At 36.7% G+C, this 20,757-nt stretch overlaps 1 protein-coding gene across 2 annotated transcripts in view; it reads left to right on the forward strand.

Moving 5' to 3' along the window:
* Immp1l (inner mitochondrial membrane peptidase subunit 1) overlaps positions 1-20,757 on the forward strand; it is a 68,294-nt gene that overhangs the window by 32,114 nt on the left and 15,423 nt on the right. For both annotated transcript variants that reach the window (XM_052183140.1, XM_052183139.1), the window contains 2 exons: positions 1,146-1,234; positions 9,127-9,253. In XM_052183140.1, the coding sequence (XP_052039100.1) occupies positions 1,146-1,234; positions 9,127-9,253 (216 nt within the window). The remainder of the gene's footprint in view (positions 1-1,145; positions 1,235-9,126; positions 9,254-20,757) is intronic.

Here is a 20,757-nt window from a genome sequence, read left to right on the forward strand (position 1 = left end):
TTCTAGAAAATAGTCGATGCTGTTAACTTCCTATCTTACATTGTCTGATGCCTTTGTATAAGGAATTCATTCTACTCAAGAGGAAACTCCCAGGCTCAGAAAGCTAACTCCTTCCAGGTCCTATAGTTAATAGATCCCAGACATAGAATGAGTTTAAAATTACTCATAACTACCAAGTTTGTCATTAAAGCTAATAATTACTCTGATAAGATCAGTAGTAAACATTGGTTGGCTTTCCCCCAAAAGGAAATCTGAAATCACATCACAAATCTGAATTTGAACTCAAAATGTTCAAATATTTGTTATGTAAGTGAAACAATATTTTGCTGATTAGGCAGCCAATATTTTGGGTGTGGGGGGGTGCTGTTGTTGTTTTTACATTAGCTTTACCTTGAAAGATTGATAGTTATAATAAGCTTTATTTGAACTGAAGTAAAGGATATACACATATTTACCTAATACTCTTTCCCCTTAAGTCTTGACAATGACATTAGTACTTTTAGAAGCAAACTTCATTGTTATTTATTATTTTATTTAAATATTTATTTTTTTGTTGTTTTTGAGTAAAAGATAATTGATAGAGACTGTTGTTTATATTTTAAGTGGCAATTATTACTCCAGTGTTAGGCATCAATCAAGATTGTTCTTTTCAGACATACAGATGTTAATGTTGGTATTTTTTCAGTATAGAGAATATAAGGTGCAGCCCCATCATACTAAGTAAGCATTTGCCTAGGAGAAGAAAGATGTCAGTTCTCAGAGGATAAACAGTGTAAAGTTGCTTTAAAAATTTCCACAATGGGCTCTAAGAGATGTTTGAGAAAAACAAGGAAGTCCATCATTCATGCAACAAATATGTATCAAGCATTAACTTTATGCTGACTATTCTTCTTGGCAGTGGAAACTTACTGGGAAATTGAGACAAGGTCCCAGTGCTCCTCATGGAGTTTAGTTCTTCTATAGGATGGGCAAAAATTAGAAGCAGAGATAGTGTTATTTTGTATATGTCTTATAAAGTAATGTCAAACAATTAAAATATGGTCTGTTTTAAGACCATTCATTCAATTTTCTTATCTTAAACCTGCCCAGGTGATTTCTGTAAATTTAAAAGAGATTTGAACTCAGAAGTTTGCATTTCTTTTCAGTGTTCTGGACCGTCAATGGAACCCACAATTCAAAATTCAGATATTGTCTTTGCAGAAAATCTTAGCCGACATTTTTATGGCATCCAAAGGTAAATTTCTATTATATCAGGGATACAATTATAGTGAAATGTATATAGACTGAATTTTTCTGTAATTTCGAACTTTGTGTTAAAAATCCTTTTATGAGTAATAAGTAGACAACAATTTTGAATATTTACTGCTTATTTGAGAACATTTTAATAGTCAACATGTACAGTGTCTGTGATCACTGTGTCTTTTCAGTTGCCATCCAGCACAGTTAGCAGTCCTTACTGAAATATACGTGAAAGCCTCTTTCTCTTTGTAAGTTCCTAAAGTGCTTTAATTCAGAAGCAAGAGCCTTATGGTCTATTGGTCACACATCAGTGTTGCAGTGTGTACTGATGTCTGTCCTGCTTATTCTCTGTACAGAGATATGGGAACTATTCAGTGGCTAAATTATGGCTTTGTATGTGTCTGAGAATGAAGAATTTGGTTTGAAAAATTTGGTTCAATGTAGTTTTCCAGATTGATAACTTATTAAGTTAAGTAGTACTTTTTAAAATACTTTGTTATGAAATTTCCCAAAGCTCTATTCCAAGAAGCTCAAAACCTGGTGCTACTATTTATTTCAAGGGATGCTGGGAGTTTGAGCTCCTTTTGGATGGAGGTCAAATTCTAACTGTATATTTTTCTAAACTGTTCCTCTCTAAAATTTTTAATAGCATTAGAAAAATTTGAGCCAGCTTTTATCTCCATGACCTACAAATGCTTCCCACTACTGGTATTTAGTGTAGAAAGGCCAGTTAAACATATTGTCCACCTTTGTTGTAGCCATTTCCCAGTATTGAAAACTCGAGAATAGTAGGAAACTGTTTTTTCCTTTGGACTCTCACTGACCCTTGATGCCGTACACAAAATTTTCTAGCCAAGCTGTATGGTCTGATAGAGTCCCACAGAAGGTGTTCAGATCTGTTTCCCGTAATGACCTCAAGAAACATACTTGTAGATTTGGGGATTGTAAATTAAATCTTAGTTATCATTTGCTTTTTGACTTGGCAGAATAGCCTGGTGGCTTCCCCACACTGTAGCATGAAGGTATGTTAACTTGCTACTGCATGCCAGTGACATTGCAACCCTCAAATGTTCTCAACAGTAAACTAGAACAGCTGATAGCTTTTGAATAAATGTGTTGTTTTATTTAAAATACTATTTGCAGTAAGGTGAATAATAGAAAAAGGTGCATTCAGGAAACTAAGATTCTTTGAAGATTTCATTTTGTGCTCTGTTCATTCAGGGGTCTCATTAGTATGTAGCGTATCTTGGGATCTGGTGTTCATATGAAACAACAAAATAACTTTTAGAGCCAAGGCAGGCCGCTGGTACTGCTTTGAAAAGATTACTCCCATCCTTCTGTCTGCTGTTGCTTAGGACTAAGATTTCAATGGGATGAATTTCTGACTCTTACTGCTTCCTGTTATGTATAAGGGGAGGCCAGATTTCTATTGAGGGCAAGAATAAAAGTCTGTACATGTGGTATCTAAAGTACCCAGGTCTCTTGTCCATTAGCTTCAGGGATTCTTCATACTTGAGGCAGTCTCCTACAAATAATTCTTACAACACATACCTAATGGGCATCAACTTTATCAGGCCTGTTATACATTACAGCAGTGACACTGTGAGTGACACATTGGCATTTGACTTGTTGCTAGTTCACCACCCAGGAGGCAGAAAGGACATTTATGACCATATTTTTAATTTAATAATGTGTTTTTGGAATTTTGGGATAGACTAGCCCATGCATGTGTGAAGCTAGTCCAGGATGGCTCCACACTCAAAGTGATCCTTCTGCCTCACTCTCCCAACTGCTGAGACTTACAAAGTACCACACCCAACAATAAATATAATGGGAAAGGAAATTTTAAATACTGGTTCTGTTATTAAGTGGTTTTTTAAAACTCCCTGTAAAGAAGGCAAAAGTCCAAGGAGTATGTATTTGATTTACCTATGTATGTATCTAGCTAGACTAGTAGAAATATATTAATAGTTTCAATTAATGTTGATCTCTGTAAACCCAACCTAACTAAATTATGACTTCAGTGTTGCTACTTAGGTTCAGATTTTAAGTGTTATATTGTTGTATCAAATAACATAAGCTGCATAAACAAGCCATGAAGATTATTTCTTCTCTTAAAGACACCCTTGATAGTTTTTCATGTGAACAGTTCCACTGACATTTCAAAACAACAACAATAACAAAAACCCAAGCAAACAAACAAACCCCATGCTTTCCTGGCCCAGTTATATAACTGAATGCCTTGATACCATTCAGCTTTAGAAAAAGAAGCTTCACAATGTGGTTGTTGTCCATACTATTTCTGCGTTGCCTTTAAAATTCCGATAAAATGGTGTCCTTTATTCTTTTACATAAAAATGTGTCTTATGAATTGCTCCTTGCTTTGGCTGTTGGAGAAAATTTTGTATTGCCTTCTTCATTTCTTTTTTTTTTATTAGATATATTCTTTATTTACATTTCAAATGATTTCCCCTTTCCTGGTTCCACCCTCCCTGAAAGCCTCATAAACCCTCTCCCACCACCCTGTTCCCCAATCAATCCCCTCCCGATTCCCTGTCCTGGTATTCCCCTACACTGCTGCATCTAACCTTTCCAGGACCAGGGGCCTCTCCTTCCTTCTTCTTGGACATCATTTGATATGTGAATTGTGTCTTGGGTATTCAGAGCTTCTGGGCTAATATCCACTTATCAGAGACTGCATTCCATTGTGTTCTTTTGTAAATGAGTTACCTCACTTAGGATGATATTTTCCTGTTCCACCCTTTTGCCTAAGAATTTCATGAACTCATTGTTTTTAATAGCTAAGTAGTACTCCATAGTGTAAATATATCACATTTTTTTGTATCCATTCCTCCATTGAGGGACATCTGGGTTCTTTCCAGCTTCTGGCTATTATAAATAGGGATGCTATGAACATAGTGGAACATGTGTCCTTATTTCATGCTGGGAAATCCTCTGGGTATATGCCCAGGAGTGGTGTAACAGGGTTTTCCAGTAGTATCATGCCCAGTTTTCTGAGGAACCGCCAGACTGATTTCCAGAATGGTTGTACTACCTTGCAATCCCACCAGGAGTGGAAGAGTGTTCTCTTTCTCCACAACCTTTCCAGCACCTGCTGTCTCCTGAGTTTTTAATCTTAGCCATTCTAACTGGTGTGAGGTGAAATCTCAGGGTTGTTTTGATTTGCATTTCCCTGATGACTGAGGTTGAACATTTCTTTAGGTGGTTCCCGGCCATTTGGTATTCTTCAGTTGAGAATTCCGTTTAGCTCTGTACCCCATTTTTTAATAGGGTTATTTGGCTCTCTGGAGTATAACTTATTGAGTTCTTTGTATATATTGGATATTAGCCCTCTGTCAGATGTAGGGTTGGTAAAAATCCTTTCCCAATTTGTTGGTTGCTGTTTTGTCCTATTGACAGTGTCCTTTGCCTTACAGAAACTTTGTAATTTTATGAGGTCCCATTTGTCAATTCTTGATCTTAGAGCATAAGCTATTGGTGTTCTGTTCAGGAAGTTTTCTCCTGTGCCCAAGTGTTCAAGCCTCTTCCCCAGTTTCTTTTCTTTTAGTTTCAGTGTGTCTGGTTTAATGTGGAGGTCCTTGATCCACTTGGAGTTGAGCTTAGTACAAGGAGATAAGAATGGATCAATTCACATTCTTCTGCATGCTGACTTCCAGTTGAACTAGCACTATTTCAACCTCCAATTGAACTAGAACCAAAAGATTGAAAAGGCTATCTTTTTTCCACTGGATGGTTGTAGCTCCTTTGTCAAAGATCAAGTGACCATACATTGATTCTTTTTATAGTTCTATTTGTTTCTACTTGATTTTAGCCCTGAGTTTGATGATTTCCTGCCTTCTACTCTTCTTTGATGTATTAGCTTCTTTCTGTTCTAAAGCTTTCAGGTGTGTTTAAAATGGATTTAATAGATATCTGTTAGTTTCACTTTGTCTCTGTTTAGTTTGTGTTTAAGAGTGGGGTGTTGAAGTCACCCACAATTATTGTTTGGGGTGCGATGTCTGCTTTAAGCTTTAGTAAAGTTTCTTTTTACGAATAAGGGTGCCCTTAGATTTGGAGCATAGATGTTCAAAATTGAGAGTTCTTCCTGGTAGATTTTTTCCTTTGATGAGTATAAAGTGCCCTTCTGTGTCCTTTTTGATGACTTTTGATTGAATGTCTATTTTATTGAATATTAGAATGGCTACTGCAGCTTGTTTGATGGGACAATTTGCTTGGAAAACTGTTTTCCAATCTTTTACTCTGAGGTAGTATTTGTCTTTGACACTGAGATGCATTTCCTGTATGCAGCAAAATGTTGGGTCCTGTTTATGTGTCCAGTCTGTTAGTCTATGTTTTTTATTGGGGAATTGAGTCCTTTGATGTTAAGAGATATTAAGGAATAGTGATTATTGCTTCCTGTCATTTTTGATGCTATTTTTATGTTTGATTGGTTATCTTCATTTAGGTTTGTTGAAAGAAGATTACTATCTTGCTTTTCCTAGGGTGTAGTTGGCTCCTTGTATTGGTGTTTTCCATCTATTATCCTTTGTAGGGCTGGATTTGTGGAAAGATACTATGTAAATTTGGTTTTATCATGGAATATCTTGGTTTCTCCATCTATGGTGATTGAGAGTTTTGCTGGGTATAGTAGTCTGGGCTGGCATTTGTGTTCTCTTAGAGTCTCTATGAGATCTGCCCAGGATCTTCTGGCTTTCATAATCTCTGGTGAGAAGTCTGGTGTAATTCTGATAGGTCTACCTTTATATGTTACTTGACCTTTTTCCCTTACTGCTTTTAATATTCTTTCTTTCTTTAGTATATTTTGTGTTTTAATTATTATTTGATGGGAGTAATTTCTTTTCTGGTCACATCTATTTGGAGTTCTGCAGACTTCTTGTATATTTATGGATATCTCTTTCTGTAGGTTAGGGACATTTTCTTTAATAATTTTGTTGAAGACATTTACTGGCCCTTTAAGTTGGAAATCTTCACTCTCTTCTATACCCATAATCCTTAGGTTTGGTCTTCTCATTTTATCCTGGATTTCCTGGATGTTTAGGGTCAGGAGTTTTTTGTATTTTACATTTTCTTTGATTGTTGTGTCAGTGCTTTCTATGGTATCTTCTACATCTGAGAGTTTCTCTTCCATCTCTTCTATTCTGTTGTTGATTTTTGGATCCATGACTCCTGACTTCTTTCCTATGTTTTCTATGTCCAGAGTTGTTTCCCTTAATGATTTCTTTATTGTTTAATAACTCCATTTTTTGATCCTAATTGGTTTTATTCAATTCCTTCACCTGTTTTGTTGTGTTTTCCTGTAGTTCTTTAAGGGCTTTTCCCTGTTTACTTGCGTTCTCCTGTATTTCTTTAAGGGAATTATGTCCTTCTTGAAGCATCTAATAGCATCATGAGCTGTGATTTTAATCACAGCTTTTCTGGTGTATTGGAGTATCCAGGACTTGTTGTGGGAGAATTGGGTTCGGATGGTGCTATATTGTCATGATTTCTGTTAGTAACATTCCTACATTTGCCTTTTGCCATCTTGTTATCTCTGGTGTTAGTTGGTCCTGCTGTCACTGGCTGGTGCTTGTCCTTTCTGTGTGCCTAAAAGCCTATCTCAGCACCCCTGGATGACCAGCTTTCCCCTGGAACCGAGTACTGTGGGGCTGCCCAGCTCCTGGGTGCAGATGGGCCCTGGCGTATTGTGTCCCATGTGATCTTACACTAGAGTGTTCCCTGTGTACCTGGCTGCACCTGTCTGCTCAGTCGCAGGAGCAAACGTCTGTATTGCCTTTCTTAAACCTAATCTTATTAATGGTAACTAATTAGTCTCATCATCTGTCCTTTTCTTGTTGGTTGGGACCAAATCTAGGACTTCCTGTATGCCAGATAAGCCACCCTATCATTGAACAGTAGCAACAACCATGTTAATTTGGGATAGAGACTACAAAATGCTTCAAAATTGTTTAGTACTTATAGTGTCAGGCAGCAGTCAGGGTTCATTATTTTTTCAATTTTGGTTTATTAGGACAGTATTTTTGTAGCCCAGGTTTGCCTCCAACTTACTGCACAACCCGAGTTAGGCTTGGCATTCTCTCAGCCTCCCAAGTGCGCAAATATAGGCGTGCTTTGCCTTGGCTTGCCCGGTGATTAGGTATTATTATGGCTTTTTATGTTGTTATATATTTTATAAATAATATCAAAATATATAAAATTATATTTAGAATTACAGTTACTAAATATGTTAGATATTAAAAAATGTTAGCACAATTTCTATATTCCTTGTTTTATGCAGGAAAAAACATTATATTCTATTTTGTTAGGATATCATTCCTACCCCCACCTCCATGACTGTAATAGTTATGCAGGTGTGGATGTTTCAAAACAGTTTCACTCTGTGCTCTGATTCTCTTTGAATTTGCTTTATAGTTCACACTATTCTCCAAATTATGATTCTTTCCTTTTTAGATTTTAGTCTTACAGGTATGCATCATCAGCATGCATCATCATGCCTGGAATAAAACCTCTTTTTTTTTCTCTTACCCTGTAGAATGTTGTATCTTCCTTATGTAATGATTCATATTGGATACCTATGTTATAGTACATGTTTTATTTGGTTGTGTCTCACTTTTCCCTCAAATGTAAGTCTGTACTGTAAATTATGACTTAAATGAATTGTATAGCATTTATTGTTATTCTTTTTTTAATTTTTTTTTATTATTTGATGTATTCTTTATTTACATTTCAAATGATTTCCCCTTTTCTGGGTCCCCGCTCTCCGCAAGTCCCATTAGCCCTCTTCCCTCCCTCTATTCCTGCATCAACTCCTTCCCACTTCCCTGATCTGGAATTCCCCTATACTGTAGCATTGAGTCTTTCCAGAACCTGGGGCCACTCCTCTGTTCTTTTTAGACATCATTTAATATGTAGATTATTTCTTGGGTATTCCAAGTTTCTAGGTTATTATCCACTTATCAGTGAGTGCATACCATGACTGATCTTTTGAGACTGGGTTACCTCACTTAGTATGATGTTCTCCAGCTCCATCCATTTGTCTATGAATTTCATGAATTCATTGTTTCTAATGGCTGAACATACCACATTTTTTGTATCCATTCCTCTGTTGAGGGACACCTGGGTTGTTTCCAGCTTCTGGCTACTACAAATAGGGCTGCTATGAACATAGTGGAGCATGTGTCCTTATTACATGCTGGGGAATCCTTTGGGTATATGCCCAGGAGTGGTATAGCAGGGTCCTCCGGAAGTGCCATGCCCAGTTTTCTGAGGAACTGCCAGACTGATTTCCAAAGTGGTTGCACCATCTTACAATCCCACCAGCAGTGGAGGAGTGTTCCTCTTTCTCCATATCCTCGCCAGCACCTGCTGTCTCCTGAGTTTTTGACCTTAGCCATTCTGACTGGTGTGAGGTGAAATCTCAGTGTTGTTTTGATTTGCATTCCCCTAATGATTAATGATGTTGAACATTTCTTAAGGTGTTTCTCAGCCCTCCGAAGTTCTTCATGTGAAAAATCTTTGTTTAGTTCGGTACCCCTATTGTTATTCTTTAGTTTTGAATTTTTAGGAAATAGATGATGTTTCTTCATTTTTAGTGCTCTAGAATTGGATACAGAAATAATACATAGTGAAAATAATTCTCATGAGATTATTAGAATCAGTAATTTTACATGGAATTTTTATGACCATGATTATGTTCTGACTCTAAATATGTTATAATAGTTTACAAACTTGATAATATATGAAATTATTAGGATAAAGGATAAAAGGTGTGTCTTTTTTTAGGTCATTTTGCAAAATGTTTAAAGCAGCCCTATGTATGTGATTATTCTTGTTAATAATATTGTTACTTTTCCTTCTTTCTCTTTTTAGAGGTGACATTGTAATTGCAAAAAGTCCAAGTGATCCAAAATCAAATATCTGTAAAAGAGTAATTGGTTTGGAAGGAGACAAAATCCTCACCACTAGTCCATCTGACATATTTAAGAGCCGTAGTTATGTAAGTAATGTTTCAATTATGTCATTTTTCTTTTTTGCTATCATAGTATGTTAATATTAACTGAATACACTGAGGAAAAACATGGTCTTTCAAAATATTTGAGCTGGAGGGTAGCTCTACAGTTAAGGACACATAACGGTTCTTCGAGAGAACCCAAATTTGAACCCCAGCACCCAAATCAGATGACACGTAACCCCTGTAACTCTACCTCTAGAGATTCAACATTTTTGTACTCTTTAGGCACAGGCATTCACATGCACACCAACAACCCTACACATACATATGTGCATAATCAAAACTAATAACATAAAAATATCTGTATTAACACATATTAATTGTATATTTATACTGGGCTTCGCTGTGACCTCCTCATACCTGTATATTAGTACACTAGTACTTTGATGATATTTGTCTCCCATTCCTCCTGCCATTGCAGCTAATCTACCTTTTCTTGTCAACGAGTTCCCCTTTTACTTTCCTATTTGGTTTTGGTTGTTGTTGGTTTGGTTTGATTTTGTTGGTGGTGAATCCAGTGAAATCCAGTGAATTTCATTGGGGTTGCTTATAAGAGCATGGGTGTATACAAAGCTATTTATTCTACCAGTAGGTACCACTAGAGAAAATGTCTCCTTCCACTACCACTCCAAAAATCATTAACTACAATAGCTCTTCAGGCAAGATCAGATCTTTTGAAATCCTACCCACTTTATGACAGGAAATCTATCAATGGACCTAATTTTGAGCAGGTACCATCGTGTAGTTAGAACTTTGGTGAGTTCAAGAGTGAATAGCCATTTGATGTCCAGAAAATGGTGTTCCATAGCACTCCACACCATTCTCTGTCCTAACATTCTTGCTGCTCTCTATTCCATGAGTCCAAGAGGGGATGATAAAGATATCTCATTTAGGGTTGAACACTTAGCGTGCCCTGATGAGCTGTGTCTCTCTTCAGTAACTGGTCACCACTGAGAAAATAAACATCTCTGATCTGACATCACGTCTGACAGGGATGTGGTAAAACAGCATGATCAAAAGCAACTTGGGAAGAAAGTTTTTATTTCAGCTTACAACTCCCAGGGCACACTACAACACTGTGGGAAGTTAGGGCAAGAACTTTGAGGCAGGAACTGAAACAGTGCACAAAAGGACACTGCTTACTGGCTTGCTCTTTGGGGCTTGCTTTTTATTTTTATTTTTATAACTTAGGACTACTTACCCAGGGTTAGCACCATGCACAGCTGCCTGGACCCTTCCACATCAGTCAATCAAGAAAATACCTAGTAGACTTGCCTATGGAATGTTTCTTATGGAAACATTCCCTCTGAATTGAAAGTCCTCCTCTTGTGCTAACCAACAGAGGACATAGGCATAATTACTTTGTGGGCAAACAAAAATGTTGGAGGTAATTTAACAGGTATATCCTGTCCATTTAGCAAAGTAACAACTGTCATTTCCCCATTATGCCATGACCTTTCTAGTCATGGGCTTTTGATCAAGTTAACAGTACCAGAAGTGAATTCCATCCTATGGAGCACACCCCAAATTAGAAAGCAGTTGGCTGCCTCCATAATATGTGTATGCATATGCCAGTGGGCACATTGCTTGACCTGTCAGTAATGTTGCTTGGGTAAAGAATCTTTCTTTGTATTTGAATTTAAGAAAACATTTCATCAAGTAGAGTTTAAATATATTAAAAATAGCAACAGTTAGTTCATAATAATATTTTACGTATTTTAGTTCTTTCTAAAATCCTATAGAATCACCTCAATTTGAAGAGAAACAGTATATTAACCTAGTCTTAAAATGTCTGTCAGGAGATATTCATTACATAAGAAATAGTAATGATTTCATATGGAAGGAAACCAGTTAGAGACCATCTTCACCAGTAGCCAAAGTCAACCTTCATCTGTACTAAGATATGCCAATATAATGTAGATTAAAACTCAAAGAAGGGCACATGACTTTTAAGACACTTTTATCAAACATAACAACAAAGCAACTTTATTATAATCAAGAGAAAACATCAAATTATGGGTTGAGAGGATTCTAGGATACAGTTGACTAGTGCATCTCAAAAATGTCATCATTGGGTGTGGTGGAACATATAGGTGACCCCAGCACTGGAGATGCTGAAAAGGAGGATCTCCAGAGTGAGTTCAAGGTAACCATAAACTACATAGCAGAACTCTGCCTTACAGTAGTCAGAATGAAGGGCCATAGAAAAATTGCATATAATCAACTTCTGTTTACACACAGAAGAATGCAGAGGGAGCAGGATTGAAGAATAACAAGCTGTACTGTGCTGGCTCTTCCCCTGGCCACATGGCTGTTGTCATAAAGCTTATGGGAAAAGATGTGATGGCCCTTTCTTTACTCAGCATATACTTTCTTTGATAACCAGAGCTTAATTTTCTACATTAAATTTTGTGTGTTGCTATCAAATTATACAAATGTCTGTTAACCAACTTCACCTCTATTCTTCCCTAAAATAAGCTAATAATTGAAGTTTGTCTTCATCATTGTTCCTTCATTTTGAACCTTGATAGCTTGATTACTCTATTAAGAGAGTTTGCCCAATAGTTTATTAGTCTATTATGTACCATTGAAAATGGAGTCTGGCTCAGCCATGTAAATGATTTTTGACATTTATTGCTATAGATCTAGACACAGAGTAATTGTTAGGTGGTAGTGATGATGTGAAGATGATAGCCTGGTGTCAAGTAATTCCTTTTTCTACTGTGGCTTTCTTTATGAACATTGTATCCTTTTATTCTTCAGAATGTTCAATATGTCATATGCTTTTATCCTCACATGACTATTCTCATACCATGAGGTATTCTAGTGAAATCTAAGTTGTTTTAGCAAAAAGAATCTACTTGAGATTAGAAATAGTTTTGTCAAGAGTCAGAACAAAAAAGATATCCTTATTATGTACATAAATACCTTAATTTATGTGTGCCAGTTTCTTTGTTGAAGTCAGTAGACTAAGAATATCGGGGCTAAAAGGTTTACATCAAAATCCTTGCTCTGAGTAATCAGAGAAGACAACCAGAGAATTACAAAATGTGAACTTTTTGGATATTCTGTTTAAGGAAAATGTTCATCAAGTTTTATATGTCCAATGAATGAGCAAGTTAGAATCCACTACTGTTGTTTTCCCAAGAGTGTTTCATTGACTTTGGTGTTTGTAAGTGCAGGGTACTCAACTGAAATAAACTTTTTAGAATGGCAAACTCATTTAGTCAGTACGATTGCAACGCAATTATGTAGGGAGTAGCAGTATTTGTCTGATAAGAAAACTACCTCATGGGGAGGCTAACTAGACCACCTCTTTCAAACAGGAGTTGTGTTTTTAATGCCAGGATCTTGTCTCCAGATACATATTCCCCACCAGGTCATTACATTTCTCAGAATAGGCTCTACTTTTCTATTATTTCAACTCCCATCTCATCAAATTATTCTTTTTCTTAAATGTATTCATCTTTGCTATTTTAAAAAAGAAAGGCAATTATTTCTGGCCAGGAATAATATGACTTGTTCAAGAAGCTGTTTTTTGGGGGGGGTTAGAATTTATTTTATTTTTACCTATTTGTCTGCCTGTGATTGTATGCTGTGTGTGTAAAGATCTCCAAGGAGGTCAGGAGAGGGAGTTGGATTGCTTGCTGCAGGTGCTGCACCATCTTTCCAGCCCCAGAAGCCAATATTTTTTGAGGTTTTTCTAGGCTCAGTTTTTTATGTCTCAAGAATTGCACAGCTACTACAGAACCACTTTAGCAAGTGTGTCCTTGCTAGAAATCAGGAGATTTCTAACAAAAATTTATATATGTGTGGAATACTCTGAAAAGATACCCCAAGCTGCTTGTGACCTTTGCCCCTTTAGAGTATTGTTCCCTTTTAGGCTGTCTTTGGAGTACACTAGTATTGTATTTTCTAAAATAGTTTTCTTATTTTACCTCTGTGTTCCTTTAGGAAGACCATTTATATTTATATCAATTGAACTACACAGTAAAGATATCACTATGAGGTGTGTTTTCAATTGGTGGCAAAACTATTTACTCTATTATGTAGGTGGCTTAGCTAGCAAAACACCACAGTGTCAGTGATGCCTAGAATATGCTGTGTGGCATACAAGAGAAGTTATGTTGTTTGTAAGTTTGGCAAATCCTTAACTTAAGCAGGTTCTGGTTAAATATTATAGACCCATTTTATTTAGATTCCTAAAGGACTGCTCTTCTATCTAGTAATGGATTTATTTTTGAGAAAGGGTCTTTGCTGGCTCGGGATAGCAGAGACTGGTTCTTGTTCTTCCTGTGTTTGCTTTCAGATTTATATAAAATACAACCTGTTTTCTGAACTCCAGAATCTCATATCTAACTTAAACAGATAGTAGTCTGCGGCCCAGTTTTTTGGCTCCTTTATTTGGTTCTTCTTCCACCACCGCTCTCCACCCCTGTGCCTTCCAACCCCTCTAGACTAGGTTGGCATCTAGGGGAAAGGGGCATCCATATTGATAGACTATATACTTCCTGCTTATTAGGGCCATCAAGTTCCTTGGGGAAAATTCAACCTGTGTGCTTAGGATATCTCCAACTAGTAATTCAGCAGGAGCAACAGCCACCACCTTTCTTGCGGCTCTGACAATTATAGAATTCCCAATGTAGACTTTGGTCAGCTGGCAAAATCACACTCCTGCTGGAGCATGAGACAAATCATAGCTGCTGTAGACACTCAAAAGCAGCTCCATACCCACGCCTGTGCTTAAAACAAAATATATCCACATAACATTTCTGTGTTTTTAAAAATGCCAAAATACTCTCTATAGTAGTCATATCAAACTTAGTATTTCAGAAACTAAAACCCTTATTTTCTTGGCCCAGTAGGTTCCTCCTTCTACATATTAGCTGTAGTAAACACATTATATTTTTCCTCTTTTGCAAGCCACGAAGTTTGGACTAATCCTTGAGTTTTCTTCTTTCACCTTACTGTGAAATCCATTAGAAACTTGTGGTTATTACTTCTAAGAATAATTCCGATAGTGTCTTGACACTGTCACTGCTGTCATGCTCATGCAAGACAAGCTGACCTTTGCTGTTGTTACTGTTGCAGTGATTTCGGAACTGCCACCTTTAAAATTCTTCCTATGTTTTTGCTTTTCTAGTCCTTCATGACATATTCCCCAAACAGTAACTGAGTCCATCCTTTTAGCTGTTGATGCCTTTTAATACCAGCTGTCATTCTTCTGCTCAAAGACCTTCAGGCTCCCTTTCCTGATACAATAGATCAGTCTTAGCAGTGCTTACAAAGCCCACCATTCCTTTCCCCTGCTGCCTTTCTTATAATTAGAGCTTTATTGGGACATAGTGGTATTCATTCATTTATATATTGCCTGTGTTCCACTTCACCGGAATAGCAGAATTGAGTAGTTGACAGGGACAGTACTGTGCAGGGTCTTAGCTACTTACTCTCTGATTCTTACCAGAAGTTTGCCAATGCCTACTCTAGATACGGTTTTAATGTCAGAGTATTCCTTTGATTGTTGCTGATTCTCCAATATGCAACTATAATTTCATATCTATTAGCTTCTATCAGAATACTAGGGATTTTGTTATTGTTTGTTTTGTTTTTAAGACAGGGTCACACTAACTATGTTTGCTCATGAGTGTAAACCCTGTCAGAGATAGAAGGAAGAGGTTGAAGGTCATCCTTGGCCATACAGAGAGTTCCAGGCCAGCTTGGAATACATGAGACCCTGTCTCAAAACAAAAAATAACAATAATAACAACCCTTCCTCAAAGGCAGGGGCCCATTTAGCCTATGATTGTCTTGAACTTGTTTTCCAACCAAGGTTAGTCTTAAAACTCCCAATTCTCCTGCTGACACTTCCCAAGTGTAAGATTCTCATATATGTAGCACTACATCTGGATATTTTCAAAATGTACCATGAGTAGGTCATGCTCTAATTCTGCTTAACTTCTAGTCTAGTTTTATCATTAGTTTCTGTTGTAGAAGTAGATGATAGATCTTTCAGAAATGTAGCTTTTTCTGTAGCTCATAACACCATGTTACTGCTGATCTTGGCTTCTTCTGATCTTCATAAAACACTATAAAGCTGGGCTACCACCTCACAGAACGCCAGATGGAAGTTGAGAATATTAGAATTCCTGTTAGTGTGTGCCAGAACAAAATGCCAATTAAATATGTACATAACTAACTCAATCTGGATTGGATTGTAAGTTTTAGAACCTTTAATAAGCACACTGAAAATCACATGGCTATGAATTGGGTTACATTTTATGTATTCTTTTTACTTATTTATCTAATGTTTATGTATATTGAACTTGGTTTAAATTGCATATAAAGATATGATGAAATTGAATTCTGTAAAACCTACATTGGTCTCATTTTTAAAGGTTTGATTCCTTTGGAAGGCTGTGGTGTATTGGTATGGTGGCAGCTGAATTGCCCTTGTGCAATTCAGTGTCTGCTCATTAGGTTGTGTGGTAATAAAGCTTATACATTTAAGTTGTAGTTCATGAATGTGCCTTTTTGATTTATTACCCACTATGGTACTTTGTTCTTTAGTTCTTTGGTTGGTTGACAGATTACTAAAATGTCAAGTTGTTGCCTGTTTTATAGACTTGTCCTTTAACTCAAAACACGTACTTTCCAGTAGTTGTGTAAAACTATGAATCATTTTCATTTCTTAAAAAACACTATTGCATTTATTTATTTATTTATTTATTTATTTATTTATTTATTTAGTGTGTGTGTGTGTGTCTGTGTGTGTCTGTGTCTAAGGATAGCTTGTAGGAGTCAGTTCTCTTTGTCCCACATGGGAGGTCTAGGAAAAAGCTCAGTCATGGCCTCATGTGCCCATATCTTTTGAGGCATCTTGCAGTCCCCCATATTCAGATATTCCAAACAAAGCTTCAGTGTCTCAGCCATAACTTCTTGTGTGTGTTTATGCAAACTTTAGTGCATTTCTGAGATTGCGGTCTAGAGAGCTTTTGTTATTGTTGTTGCATGCCTTGTCTGACCTCAGTGAGAGGATGTGTGTGGATGATGGTACTTATGGAGGGCCTCCTCCTCCCCTTCTTTAAGGGAGAAGGGAGAGGGTGGTGATTGGGAAGAGAGGAAGGCGGGGGCCTGTGTTCAGGATGTAAAATAAATGAATGAATGAATGAATGAATGAATGAATGAATGAATGGAAAAATTTAAGAATGTATGTTTTCACATTTAATTTGTAGTTATCAAAAAAAAAAAGAGGCAAAATTTTTGGTTGACTTTAATACCACAGATTCCAGTATTGTACACAGAAAGTATCCTCACCAAATTTTTATATACAATTAAGATTGAGTGACAAAGGCTGAATAAGGAATGTAATGTTACTCGTGCCTCTCTTTTGTCAAACTTAGGTGTATTAATAATAATTTTTGTTACTGGTAAAAATAAAATAAAGAGAATTTCAGAAAGAAGTTTCAGAAAGAGCTAATTAAATGTACTCAGGATGCATTGGTAGGATTGTGTTAGTACTTAGAAATGCAACTGTGAAACAGGAAGAAAGCTAGGAAATATTTAAATCAAGCTGACAATGTGCACAATAGCCTCACCAATTAGATAGAACTGGAAAATGGCTACTTTATATAGTTAATGGTAATAGTCCTTTAAGGTAGACTGCATATGTTTAGGATTCAATTGAAACTTCTGAGTATCCTAATGCTGGTTTTCTGTTTGTTTAAGTGTCATTTGCCTTCACTAAATGTTGCAACCATCTGGTCCTGTATTAACCAGTTATATTATTAACAGAAAAAGTACTTCTGTGTGGGGAGAGGAATCATCAGGTGAAAGGGCTTGTTTATTATAAGTTGCTGATACACTAAATTCTAGGTCATTTAGATAGAAGGACTACCTAATAATGTCACTTACTATACTATATCTAAGCAAGGGACCTGCTTTTTTGCAAACTCTGTTGATAAAAGCTGTACTACACATCCATTTCTCAGCAACAGCTCCAGGTAATCATTCGGGGCATGCTACTAATGCCTTAATTGCAGCTGGTATGAAAGATTATGTTTACTCTCTCGCTAAAGTGAAATTCACTGCGGAGATGACATGGCTCTTCCATCCTATAGCTAGCAGAGTTGAGAAGATAAATACCACTAAGAGTTTGCTAGTCTGAAGTGGGTGGGGTTTTTTTTTTTTTTGGTTTTTTTGTTTGTTTGTTTGTTTGTTTTGCTTAGATGTTAAAGAATCATCTCAGGTCTCTCACTTCTGGTGCCTAGAAAAAATAAGAAAGACTGAAATTGTACACTGCTGGTCAGTAGAAGTGCTGAACCCCACTCCAAACTCTGCTGTGATTAAAGAGAAATAGTCCACCTGTCAGATGGCCTCCTACTATCTGCTGGGGAAAAATAATAACTGTTGCCAAGACAGAACAGGTTCAAATGTCTTAGAAGAAGCAACTAATGAAGTTCTTGCTCTGCTTCCATAGAAAATTAATTTTTGACAGGTTACATGTAGTTTCTGTGACCCAGAATTGTAGCCAATAAAATATTCTCACTATACTAAATTATTTTTTACCTAGAATAAGAATGGCTAAGAAGAATAACATAAAAATAAATGTGTGTATTTTAAAGTGGCTGCACATAGTAAAATAGGAAGAAAATATTGGCATTTTGTGTCAATATTCTAAGAATCTAGATCGATGAAAGGTTATCTCCTGTTCCTGTAGAGATTCTACAAGAGAATAACACACCACTACATGTGACACAGTAGTGCTTGTATCATTGCCAAGTATGCACATAAAACTAATGGGACAAGAAGTATAAAGAAAATACAGCTATAAATGAATAATTTAGACATCTAAGGTAGAACTGAAAATTCTCATCTGCTTCTTGTATCTGCATCTGAAGTGACTTGAAATTTGACATGATTTCCCTTTTTAAAACAAGTCAAAGTAGTTCTGGGGACATATACTAAAAAGGACCTCTGGCTCTAACCAATATTGGTGCCTGCCTTAATAAGGCTGCCTCAGGAACAGCCAGTTTCACTGAACTTAGAAGACAGGACAGAAGGGTGAAATGACAGAGAACACTTTATCATGAGACCTAGGATGAAAAAGTGGAGCATTATATTCTTGGTAACTGCCGGAAATAATTTCCTTGGGCTCTCGGGAGGCAGGGGATTGTATTATTGTATTATTGTTTGTTTATGTAGTGGATAGTATTTATGGATTTCCTTATATTGAACCATCCCTGCATCCCTGGGATGAAGCCTACTTGATCATGGTGGATGATCGTTTTTATGTGTTCTTGGATTCAGTGGGTAAGAATTTTATTGAGTATTTTTGCATCAATGTTCATGAGGGAAATTGGTCTGAAGTTCTCTTTCTCTGTTGGATCTTTGTGTGGCTTTGGTATCAGCGTAATTGTGGCTTCGTAGAAGGAATTGGGTAGTGTTCCTTCTGTTTCTATTTTGTGGAATAGCTTGAAGAGTATTTGTGTTAGATCTTCTTTGAAGGTCTGATAGAATTCTGCACTGAAACCATCTGGTCCGGTGCTTTTTTTGGTTGGAAGATTCTATAACCCCCTTCTATTTCTTTAGGGGTTATGGGACTATTTAGATTATCTATTTGGTCCTGATTTAATTTTGGTATTTGGTATCTGTCTAGGAAATTGTCTATTTCCTCCAGATTCCCCAGTTGTGTTGAGTATAGGCTTTTGTAGTAGGATTTTATGATTTTTTTGAATTTCCTCAGTTTCTGTTGTTATATCCCTTTTCATTTCTAATTTTGTTAATTTGGATACTTTCTCTATGCCCTTTGGTCAGTCTGGCTAAGGGTTTATCTATCTTGTTGATTTTCTCAGAGAACCAGCTCCTGGATTAGTTGATTCTTTGTATGGTTCTCTTTGTTTGCACTTGACTGATTTCAGCCCTGAGTTTGATGATTTCCTGTCTTCTACTCCTCCTAGGTGAATTGCCTTCTTTTTGTTCCAGGGCTTTCAGGTATGTCGTTAAGCTGCAAGTGTATGCTCTCTCCATTTTCTTTTTGGAGGTAGTCAGGGCTATGAGTTTTCCTCTTAGCACTGCTTATATTGTGTCCCAAAAATTTGGGTATGTTGTGCCTTCATTTTTATTAAATTCTAAAAAGTCTCTGATTTCTTTCTTTATTTCTTCTTTGGCCAAGGTGTCATTGAGTAGAGTATTGTTCAGCCTCCATGTGTATGTGGGCTTTCTGTTGTTTTTATTGTTATTAAAGACCACTTTTACTCCATAGTGATCTGATAGGAGGCATGGGATTATTTCAATCTTCTTATATTTATTGAGGTCTGTCTTGTGACCAACTACATGATTGATTTTGGAGAAGGTACCATGAGATGCTGAGAAAAAGGTATATTCTTTTGCTTTGGGATGAAAAGTTCTATATATATTTGTTAAATCCAATTGGTCCAAAGCTTCAATTAGTTTCACTGTGTCCCTGTTTAGTTTCTGTTTTCCTGATCAGTCCATTGATGAGAGTGGAGTGTTGAAGTCACCCACAATTATTGTGTTAGGTACAATGTGTGCTTTGAGATTTAGTAAAGTTTCTTTTATGAATGAGGGTGCCTTTGCATTTGGAGTATAGATGTCCAGGATTGAGAATTCTTCTTGGTGTGTTTTTCCTTTGACCAGCAAGAAGTGTTCCTCAATGTCTCTTTTGATGACTTTAGGTTGAAAGTCAATTTTATCTGATATTAGAATAGCTACTCCAACTATTCAGCCATTAGAAACAATGAATTCATGAAATTCTTAGGCAAATGGATGGAGCTAGAGAACATCATACTAAGTGAGATAACCCAGACTCAAAAGGTGAATCATGGCATGCACTCACTAATAAGTGGATATTAACCTAGAAAACTGGAATACCCAAAACATAATCCACACATCAAATGAGGTACAAGAAGAAAGGAGGAGTGGCCCCTTGTTCTGGAAAGACTCAGTGAAGCAGTATTCGGCAAAACCAGAACGGGGAAGTGGGAAGGGGTGGGTGGAATGACAGGGGGAGAGAAGGGGGCTTATGGGACTTTCGGGGAGTGGGGGGCTAGAAAAAGGGAAATCATTTGAAATGTAAATAAAAAATTATATCGAATAATAATAATAATAATAATAATAATAAAATAGCTACTCCAGCTTGTTTCCTGAGACCATTTGCTTGTAAAATTGTTTTCCAGCCTTTTATTCTAAGGTAGTGTTTGTCTTTGACACTGAGGTGTGTTTCCTGTATGCAGCAAAATGTAGGGTCCTGATTACGCATCCAGTCGGTTAGTCTATGTCTTTTTATTGGGGAATTGAGTCCATTGATGTTAAGAGATATTAAAGAATAGTGATTATTACTTCCTGTCATTTTTGATGTTATTTTTTATATTTGATTGGTTATCTTCTTTTGAGTTTGATGAAAGAAGGTTACTATCTTTTTCCAGGGTTAAGTTTCCCTTGTATTGGTGTTTTCCTCCTATTATCCTTTG

The sequence above is a fragment of the Apodemus sylvaticus genome, chromosome 5 (assembly GCF_947179515.1).
Source record: "Apodemus sylvaticus chromosome 5, mApoSyl1.1, whole genome shotgun sequence".
Taxonomy (NCBI): domain Eukaryota; kingdom Metazoa; phylum Chordata; class Mammalia; order Rodentia; family Muridae; genus Apodemus; species Apodemus sylvaticus.